The sequence below is a fragment of the Chaetura pelagica genome, unplaced genomic scaffold (genome assembly GCF_000747805.2).
Source record: "Chaetura pelagica isolate M959 unplaced genomic scaffold, ChaPel_1.0 scaffold50, whole genome shotgun sequence".
Lineage (NCBI taxonomy): Eukaryota > Metazoa > Chordata > Aves > Apodiformes > Apodidae > Chaetura > Chaetura pelagica.
In genome coordinates, this window is record NW_009952366.1 from 8189294 (window position 1) to 8200447 (window position 11154).

General features: G+C 35.8%; 1 protein-coding gene across 1 annotated transcript in view; it reads right to left on the reverse strand.

Moving 5' to 3' along the window:
- Positions 1 to 11154, reverse strand: part of ANKS1B (ankyrin repeat and sterile alpha motif domain containing 1B) — a 423652-nt gene that overhangs the window by 208278 nt on the left and 204220 nt on the right. The window contains 2 exon segments of the mRNA XM_010008039.1: positions 8417 to 8489; positions 9665 to 10214. Coding sequence (XP_010006341.1) covers positions 8417 to 8489; positions 9665 to 10214 — 623 coding nt within the window.

The following is an 11154-nucleotide window of genomic DNA, read 5'->3' on the forward strand; positions in this document are numbered from 1 at the left end:
AAAGCTCCCCAATTATCCTGCAGTTTGCCCAGTCTCTGTAAGGTTTGTTTTGGGATTCAATGCATCATTAAAACAGATACATCTTTATATCTTATTTAGGCTTTTACAATGTGGAAATCAACAAAACATTAATCCAATTATTTGTGATTTCTGCTGTAGAATTTATGCCATCTTTGTGTAACTTCAGTGGCATGCGATGCATTATGACTATCATGTACTCAATAAAAGCCCCAAATATTTCTTCTGCATATTTTAAAGCGATATGGCTTCTGTCCTCCACTATTTTATAATTTAGGCAATTAAACACACTTAAATTACTATTCAAATAATTAGACATGAAAAGATTTGTGAAAGGAATATGAAGGTTAGTATGAGTAAGGCATTCATAGAAATTAATATATGAAAGCGCCCGAAGAAACGCTGCTTATGAAGGGTTAAAGGTGTGGCCTATATTGATAACCGAGGTCACAGCTGACAGTGGTAAAACTAAAGAATGTATTTCTGTCAAGACTAGAAGTTTGCTCTGATAAAAGAGCAGCACAGATGATTTATCAGCAGAAGACCCTACACTACACAGGAGGACAGCAACTACATCATAGCACTTTGCAAATGAGATTCATCTTCCTGTTATTCCAAAAGGAAGACAGACTCTAGCACTAAAGTACCCGAGATAAGAAAGCAAAAACAGTCACCACTGAAGTAAACAAAGTTTTGGATCAAAAGGACCATGCCATAGCAACTGTTGACTCCTAAAGATCTATCAAAAAAACAGTTTGCTATTGCTAATCAAAAGAACCCCAACAGATGCAATGAGAATGCAACTGTCAGCCTTCCATGTCCCATACAAATGAAATGGACAGACAACTTGGCCACACACACATGCAGACGTTGGTGCTTTTGGTAATTGAGCATAAGAGTGAGTGACATCAGTAAGAGAATATGAGTGACTGAAAACAGCCTGAAATGAGAATCACCTTTGCCTTCCATAACTGAAGTTACGAGTTACCCCAGCAGTTCTGTCATTGCAGATTAAAATTCCACGTCCACTTACAAGACAGTGCAGAATCAAACCGAAATGTGTGACTCTGTTCCCTACAGTGTAGTCCTATAACTGATGGTAAAGAATTCACTGACTTGCAGTTTAAAAATTTCCAACTGCATATGCATTTCCTATTGAAGAGGCATCAAACAGCACTGGAAGCAGAGACCAGCTGCTGGATCTGTCTCCTCTCATTGGATCCCTCTTCTATCAGCATCAGGTTCTCTTCGCCTTTTCTGTTTTTTCCTCTTTATGATGCTATAGATATTTTGGTCTTTTTGCACAGCATATCAGCTTCAATTGAGAGGTGAGAGTTTGGAGGGAAGTGAGGTTATTCTTATTGTACAGTCTAGTTTTTGTGGTCGGCTATTGCAAAATTAGAGCTGTGCATTCAAAATGGTGAGTTTAAGAGGTCTCCCACTTTGTGAGATAGTGCATGGCTCATTTTATTAAAATCTATGAATTAAATCCAGTTAATCAAAGTACTGAGTTTAACCACATGAAGATTTTAAAAGGGGAAGTAGCTGCTGCAAAACAGACACTAAATTACAATTAAAATGTGTACTTTAAAGTACATAACATCACTGTGAAAACTGCCTTATGCCCACATGCCTACACATATCTAATTAAAATTCTACCTTAATTAAGTACTTATATTTTATCTGTTTTCTGCCCTTGGAGGGGGGAAGATATTAACAGCTTTGGAGGAAGACCACTTAGCTAAAACTGCAACCATATGGCAGCAAACAGAAAAGGGCCAGCCATGTACTATATGACACAGAAACATGTGTATGTAGTGGAGTCATCCAGAAACAATAAAGTCTGGCTTGTGGAAAAAACCTGACTTAAAGGTCGAGCTGTAGGCTTTATTCTGTATACAGCACAACCCACTGCAGTTCTGCTACTTTCACATGACATCTGGCCTATGTGTAGTCCACACAGGCATAGCTGCCAGTGTTCCAGAGTTCTTCTGGTTTCAAAGTAGCTCTACAAGAGCCAGCTCATGGGTCTCTCTGAAGTTGTTGACATGATAATACATACTGCTAAAGTAAATATTTCAGAAGATTTGCTAGCTTTCTTGAAAGTGATTTTTTAAAAATAAGGTATAATTCTGTTGCATACACTTCTTCCAGTAACAAGCATCATTAATCTTTGAAAGGCACTCACTCATCTAGTCTCAGTGAGCAAAGTTTGAAGCCTTGATATTGACACCTCAGTGTTCCACAAAAGGGCAACAAATAAACTTTGTAAAATCCAAAGTTACAAAATGTAATAAGAATTTTGCTTATTTCAACACTAAGAAAATGGCTGGCCAGTTCCAAGCCAAAAGTATAGATCAAGAAACTGAAGATAATTCCATAAACTCTACCCTCCATCTCCCTAGGTGGAACAATGAGAGCACTCATTGATAGTTACATACTCATCTGACTAAAGAAATCCTGACTGTAGTGCACTTGTCTGTAAACAACAACTGGCTAGTGCATGTATGGGTAGCATCCAAAAAAGAAATAATGATTGGCAGAATTATAAAGTTATAAATCATCCTCCATGTGCTAGAACATATTTGACAGAAGTGATTCTCTCAAGAGCCCAGTAAAGTCCTAGATTGATTGTAGATTACTTTGATATGGAATGACCTTCAACAATTCTTTTCCTTGTCATTACTTTAATTTCTCTGACTTCAAACAATTCTTGCATTAATCATGATGATGATATGATATCCATTACCCATGTTAAAAAAAATATAATTCTCAGAAGTAGATTATTTCCTGATTATTCCCTTCAAGTGACTTGTAAACGTAAGTAAACTCTGAATCACACACTTCTGAACAGCTACTGGGCTCCAACTAACACAGAAATACTGTGTGTGCCTTGAAAGACTTCTTTATTGTAGAAAAAATTGTTTATAATTAGGCAAAGAAAATACCAAATGGAAGTGTTTCTTCTCTTTACCAGAGAAGGACAGATGGCTGATATTTAAACATATTAGCTTTTCTAAATCCTTTGAGAAATGTATGTTACTAATCAGTACAAGTATCTACTATGCAAAACTAAAAAAAAAAAATAGACAGCTCTCTCATTTATTAAACACTACCTTGTAGAGAGGTTTCATCCGAATCATGTTATTTCAGCAGTCACAGAGTAATTACAAAACAGACTCAAAGTGACATAAAACAGTGGCCTAATCTATTCAACTGACCTAAGCCAAGGTCAGATATACCCCAATCACTTTTTTTTTTTTAACTTTTTTTTTTTTTTTTTTTTTTCTTGGCAAATATCCAGAAGTTTTTAAGACTGCCAAATGTAACAGAGACTATAATCTCCCTATTAATCTGCTTGGATGTTTTACCATATTAACTTTATATTTTTGTCCTGGGGAGAAGAGAGGGAGATCAATTTCACCTAGGTTTAGACAGGTACATCTGAGGAGGTCCTCTATCTCTCTTTATTCCTAGTGCCATTTGCCATGCTTCAGACATTTAGATATGAAGAACAATACCAAAGAAGTGTCTGCTTATTTAACTCAGTATTAGTGGCTCAGACATCCTCAATGCAGTCAAGACTGCAGAAGTCTGAATGTAGACATTAAGAATAAGATTCATCTGTTTGAACTACCATTATTTTCATCAAGCATGTTTCCTTAATCTTCTTTCAAGAAAAACACATGTGACAATGTCAAACCCTAACTCAGGTTCAAACTCTGGGCATCTACTGCTCTTTGTTTACCTACAAAATATGATCTCCTCTTCTAGCAGGGAATTACACTGCTTTAGTAGGTTTGCTCTTGGCAAATGAGCAAACCTGGAGAAATGAGCAGCCTGGAGAAAGCTCTAGGGAGACCATGTAGTGGCCTTCCAGTACTTAAAGAGGGCCTACAGGAAAGCTGGAGAGGGACTTTTTTCAAGGGCAAGCAGTGACAGGACAAGGCGGGACAGTTTTAAATTGGAAGAGGGTTAGACATTAGGGAGATACTTGGTGTGAGGGTGGTGAGACACTGGAACAGGTTGTCCAGAGAAGTTGTAGTTGCACCATTCTTGGAAGTGTTCAAGGCCAGATTGGATGGGGTTTTTTTTCTTCACTTTTGTGAAGCTAGAGCTATGGTCTTTAATAGTGTTCTGTTGAAGAACCTACAGATTTCTCTTTAACGTGCAACCTAGAGACTTAAAAAAAATAATTCTCTAAATTTATTGAGGCTTTTTTCCCTGATCAGTCTGTCAAAGCAATTTCTTTCCCAACAAGTGCTGTGGTGACTAAAATCTCCCATTACTATCATGTCCAATGGCTTTGGATAAGTACCAAAAACAAGCAGGTTTTTTTCTGCTTTACTGGATACCAACAGGTACTTAAAACCTCTAACTTTGAAATCTCAAAGCAACCATCATATTTTTGAAATGCAAGCCAACATTTCCTCTCTTCTTCCCTTCTTACTGAAGAAGTTACATCCTCTACATGACTGGACTACTAGTGTAATATATATGAAAAATTCTCTACAATGCCAATTTTGTCATAATCTTCAATTAATTCTTCTCTATTTCTCATCAATTCTTCTGTTAATTCTTCTCTTTTCCTCTTTCTTCTACCTTTTGCATGCAAACAGCTAAGGTATCTGGCAAACTGATCCATGACTCTTTGTCTAGTCAGTCCTTTAGTCCTGTTTAAAATAATCCTGTCTTTCTCAGAGGTTAAGCCTATGTCCAATTTACATTATTTAAATTTATAATTTTTGTCCTTACCACATTGTCCTTAATTTAAAGTTCTCTTCTCTCAGAATAGAGGCTTTTTTGTTATATTCAGGGTATATCTGAGTGATGCTTGACTTGAACATGAGGGGAGAGACAATAAAATCTCTTGAATCTTTGATCTCTTTATACATTGCCACCAGAAGCTTATAAGCACTCTTGATTAGTATTCCTTATCAAATGCCAGTGATTGGAGAATCCTTTGCAACTTGGCAAATTTGGACTCTTGTGAAGAAACACAGACATAATGTAAGTGCCAGGTCATTTAGCTTATTTCCTCTTGGAAATAGAGGTTTTGAAGAACTTGGGCTAGTGGGATTCTTTGTTTGTTATCATTGAGATTATTTCTGACTTGCTCCTTGGTCAGCACTCCTGTTTTTTATTCCAGTGCTAAGCTATTCAGATGTTGAATGTTACATGCCCTCAGAGGACATTGGCAGACATCTTAGTTGCTGTAGTTTCAAGTTTGCTCCTCCAGTACCTGTATTGCCACCAAACTGAAAGCTCTGCTTAATTATTTTGCTTTCTGAATGCATGCTGTGGAAGAAGCCCTCATGCCTCTACTCAGCCATTTTTTATTCTCTCCTTTCACTGTGCCTCTAATTGCTGCTCCTTAAGAGATTCCCCAGCAGACCTAAAAGACGTCTTTCCAGATTTCACCAGTGGCAAAATATAGGCCAAAGTTCCTGTAAATACATTCAAGGATTTCATCACAAGATGTCATCATTGTCTAATTTTAAATATTGATATTGAATTATCAGTGTATGATATCTTTCCTCTAAAATATTTTTTCAGTGATAAGTACATACGATGTAGGATAAAAAGCTCTTAATTCCTGACAGATTAAGACTATTTGTGCTTGAATTTAATATATTTATGGTTTAGAAACCAAAAAAATTGAAGTATAATATGAAGTACAGGGGTAAGTAAATACCAAAATTAAGGATTCCATATCAAGCTACGTTTGCTCTTCAGTATTATCAGCAATTTTGCTGTTTGCTAAAAAGTTATTAAACAAGAAAAGTGAAGTGTACTGAATATAGTGCTCAATATCCTAGATGCTTTCAGTTTAACACTAAAAAAAATCTTTGACTTGTACACTCTGAACAGTAAATACATTATTTTTAGTCTATATTGGATAATCTTCTTACACATATAGTCAAGCAAAACTAACAAAAACCATATATTTATATCTAAATTTATGAAGTATTTCAAAATTATATTACCTGATACCATACTATTTAATTTTTATTTAAAAATGTAGGCTAGACCTTTATCTTTGGCTGTTATGCTTAGCACACAGCCCGGAAGGAAAAGAGAGAAGGTGAATTAGAACTTGTGAGATGGAATTTAGGTCCTCAGTACTACAACACTTGGGCAGATAAAACCCTAAGTAAAACACCAAGTGATATAGACATTGCTAGTCTGTAAGTAATTAGACAGGAGCCAGGTGAGGCACCTCTGAGGAACACTGAGAAAATTCAAAGCAAACCCCTTCATTAGGGGTCAAAGACCTATCAAAAACATCTTCAAGGGTCTATTCTCAGTAAGAAAAAAAATGTGTATTGTGTTATGCTAGCTAATAAGTTGTAATTAACATAAGCTAAAATCTTGAATAAAAAATCTGTTGTTAAATACATAAATATCACTGCTATAAAGCTCCACTTGATTGGTTACTCTAGTCTGTTAATGGTGAGAAATAATAAGTCCTTACTTTCTGCTAGATAACCCTATTATTTTGTTAATAATAAAAAAATATATATTTAAAGCATAACATATTTAATATAATGCATTTAATGCATTTGGCATTATAATAGCTCCCTTTGCTTTGCTGCCTAAACTGTGCTTAACTGAACCTGAAAAACGTATGAAGGACTGAAAAGTGGAAAACATCAATGCGAAGCTGCATATAACAAGGTCTATAGGAGAAAGAAATGTCTTTATTGCAGTTTGCATGTACAGCAAAACTGATTAAATTTAAAGAAAAGTGGCTGTATTTTGAGTAACAGTACACAGTTCAATTTGTTCATTAAGATCAAAATCAGTTTGTCATTCTAAACTGGATAAAGACCATTAAGGAGTTGACAGAAAAGAAAAAAAATATTGGTTTGCAGGAAGCTGCACACTGAACAGAAAAAAACTGGGAGTTGAAGTCCCTTTTGAGTAAAGAAGCAGCCAAGGAAAGAGATCTTCTGCCAACTGAAAGAGCCACATTTGAATGCCAAGAAAATGCATACAGTAGAAGTCACAAAATGGCTGATGACAAGACTTGTGAGATATCTTCTGATCTTAATAGAGTAAAGTAGAAAAAGAAAAGCAATGGTCAGTCATAGGAAGGGACAGAATAGCACTTACACATCACTAAGTTATGCACATGTGCATATACATTCTGTTGCTTTTGCCTCCTTTTCATAGCTCTTACTTGCTGTGCAACCTCTTCATGGTTGCCTGATTTTGCACTTATTGCCTGTGTACCACCATGATAAAAATACTAAGTAACAAATCCTGAATTACTTATAATATCTTCAGAAATTATTAACTTTCTCCTAATCTAGAGCTTCTCTATTAATAATTCTGCCTTCCAACACTGCAAGTTTCAGAAAGAAAATGTAGCCTGCCTGGAAAACATGCCTAGCACTTTTCCTTATATTTGCCCTTACTCTTTTAGAAGAAAACAATCTGAATCTGCTTGGTTTAGGTGCAATTATATTTGTATTCAAATCTGATAAGTTATTTTCTCTTTTTCCTAGATGCCCTTCTCTCTGTCCAGCTACTGTTAAAATAGCTGTGTCAACTCTATTAAATTGGTAAGATACTGTTTCATCCTGTACAGATATAATGTTCCATGAACTGGATAGTTGAAAAATACTCTTTTTAAAAAAAATATTTCAAGTGATAGGGTACATAGTCTCCTTCCCGAAATAGAAATCTGAGTGATCAAATGCCATTCCTAGCAGGGGTTTACCAGTACAGGTGAGTTAACATAGCTTTGCCTAAAGACCAAATTATTCAGACATACAAGTCATTTTTCCTTCCATGAGTTAGAGAGAAGACATATTAAAATACTTTCAAAATTCTTATTAACACAGTTGCACAGGTTTGTGCTGACACACCAACAGACTAGAAACGACTGGGAGTTGTTAGAATTCACCGTGATAGGGAAGGTTTGTATATTTTCCCATCATTGCTAACACCAGTCACTGGCTGACAGCAACATTTTCAGCCCTGTGCCAAATATTTGCTAGAAGCAACATTAGATAATATAATGCTTTAAAAAGTGTCAGCAGCTGTTAGACTACATATACGCAAGGTCCCACCATTCCAAACAAAATTCAGCTAAAAAAGATTGGAAAATATCCTCCTAGTAGAAAGGCTTCAGTATGAAGAAATTAATGGAATATTTTTTCTGGTAAGATTTCAAAACAACATTGATGACTCCAATATGCTATTTAAAGCAACAGCTCCAGGATACTGGGCCTAATGCATCTCTAACAGTAAACAACATTGATTCTGTTCATGGTTATTCAAATACTTACAAATTATTTCAACAGAGTGGGTTACTTAGCAATATCTTATCCACAGTTTCCTTATGGACAGTTAAGTCAAAATTAAACAGTAATTAGTTGTTTTTACTTACTTGCAGTGTGATCATTCATCTCTCCCAGTCCAGTATTAATTCCAGCATCTATTGAACTCATTATTTTATCAATCTACAAAAAAGAGAACAGTGAAAACAATTGATGGCCCCATCTTTGCTATTATATTTTATTCATGCATAAATTAATGGCATGATTACTGTAATTAGCAAAACAACAGTCAAGATTACAAAATGCAAACATCAAAGGTACACAACTAATTTATCCACTTTGATTTTTATTTTGCAACATTCACGTGCTAATAAAAGCTAAAGCTTGGGCCTAGTACATCTTTTTCTACAGTTCAGTTCCATTCACACGGACAACTCTGGTCATCTAGGTATAACCACTAGAAGTCTGTTAAAGCAGTTATGTTAATGCATAAGAATGTTGTTTTGCTTGTTATGAAGTACTAAAGCAATTGTTCAATTAAGAGCTTAAGAGAATTTCATAGTTCCTTTTTTTTCCATCTGCCCCAAGGCCACTGAATAGGTACAAAAAAATCCTGTGTCCCCACATACCTTGGAATGATCCTGTTTGTGAAATAGCACTAGATTAGAAGATTAATTTACAGTCTTGAAATTTAGCACAGGAGACAAAAAAACAACTACAACAACAAAAAACAACACAAAGAAGGTGTCTAAACATTATTTTAAATTTAGTTCTAAAACTAAACCAAACCTGTGTACTACAAACTCAGCGTGGACATTTCTTTTAATAGTCTCAAATTCATTGTAACTGAGTGAGGTATATGCCAAGCATTCTGTACCCTGGCTACATACCAGCTAGAGGATGTGTTATATAGGGAGGGATTGCATAATCAATCTAAAAATCTTAGACTTTCCATTCCTACCATTTTCCCTTGCCTTTCAGTGGCAGGCTTTGCCATGGTGGGAAATAATAATCAAGTATGTAAATAATGGCCATATATAAAAATTATGTTACCAATTTTATTAGTGTCGGTAGTGAGGGCTTTAGCAGAAAATAATTTCCATGTCACAACAAACTATAGAATTACTTCTCGTTAACTTCATTCACTATGGAAACAGTAGGCTTCAGTAACTGTGCAGCATTTTGAACAGAAATGCACTGCAGTTTGTGCCAGCTTCCATGTGTTACATTATGAGACCCTTTCTGAGGATTTGCAGTGTGAAATATTCACTTTCTGTTTCTTCTCTAGAATTGAAAACAATAACAGCATTTTTACAATACCATTTATTTGCTTGCACTTGAAAAGAATCAAAACTTACCTCTTCCCATTCTGATGTGAAGGAAGGTGTTCTCTCCGAATTCCCTTTGGAGCTCTGTTGGTTTGGAGTGGGTTCGCTCCAATTGCTTCGTGCTTTTTTGTCATTTGGTGGGTGGGTAATCAGATTAGAATCCGATTTTGAAACATTTTTGCACAAATGCATTTCAAGCAAAGTCTTCGGTAAAGATCGTATTCTCCCAAGTGTGCACGCTCGCTCCACAAATCCCCCAGTGGTGATGACCCATTGTTCACTTATCCTTGCTGACGTGCCAACCAAGGTATGATTTTCTGCCGGCTTAGCTTTAGTATGAAATATGGTTCTGTTCACAACCGGTGGCTTTTTTTTCTTAACAGGAGGATCAGTGTTGCTTTCTTTCCGCAGCTGGATCTTCTGTGATGTGGTCTTGCTCAAAATGCTTTTCTCTAGTGGACCACCGCACTCTTTTGCTTTGCTGTAAAGCTGAAGTGGGTTATCAGGTGGGTCACACGCAGGAGATGATCCATGAAGTAAACCTGCAAACTGTTCAGCGGGGTGTCCTTCAGGAAGCCCACTTTTAGTGGATGTTTCTCCCTGGCAAAGACGCTCTGAAATGAGAGAGTACCTTGTTAAAAACCCAGGTGGTAAAACACTGCAAACAGCAAAACTCTTACTCTCCGCAAAACAACTTTTGTATGTTGCTTCCTTCTTTCTCATGTACAGAAACAAAAGTTACTTATGCCATGGTTTGATTTATTATTCTCTTAGAAAACAATTCTCTCCCTATATTTCACTGTTTTATCCTAACTGCTTGAAAAACAGCCCAAACACTCAGTGCTTACACATAAATTCTAGGAAAAACCCCCAAACTTTAAAAAATGCAATAGGTCATTGCTCTTCCATCAACTTGATGATGTCTCTTTTAATTTGTTACTAAGTTGAAATGTGTAAAAATTATACAGCTTAGTATGATGAATTAGCTAGTTCATTTGTAGGTAGTAAAACACATGAAGAACCAGTATTGTCAGGAGTATTGTCAGTAATTTTTCTTTTTATATTCATTATAATAATAGCAAATTGGCACTATGCCTTTTCACTGACAGTCTCTAAAGAATTGATCTGAGTGTTGTTTTTATTTCTGGGAATTTATGTTAATAAATTCAGAGTAATAGTAAACACTGGAAACAAAATAATAGGAAATAAAGTATTTTTGAAACAAGTTTTATATGCAGTTCTGCACACACACAAAAAAGGGACTACAAAAATGCACTTTTTGGCACCGTTCAGAGTGGATTATTAAAAATTTATAGCTCTTTTTATGCCTATTGCTGCAAGTACTAGGGAAAAAAAGAGACACTTTTCCACCTGTGCTGCCTCATTTGATGTTTTGGGGTGGAGAAGAGCACTCTATAAACACGGCATTAAGTTAGCATATTCTACTCAGAATAACTGTGTCCCCACTAAAAGTTGTATCTCTATAATGACTTCATTAAAGACAAATTAATCTCATTCCT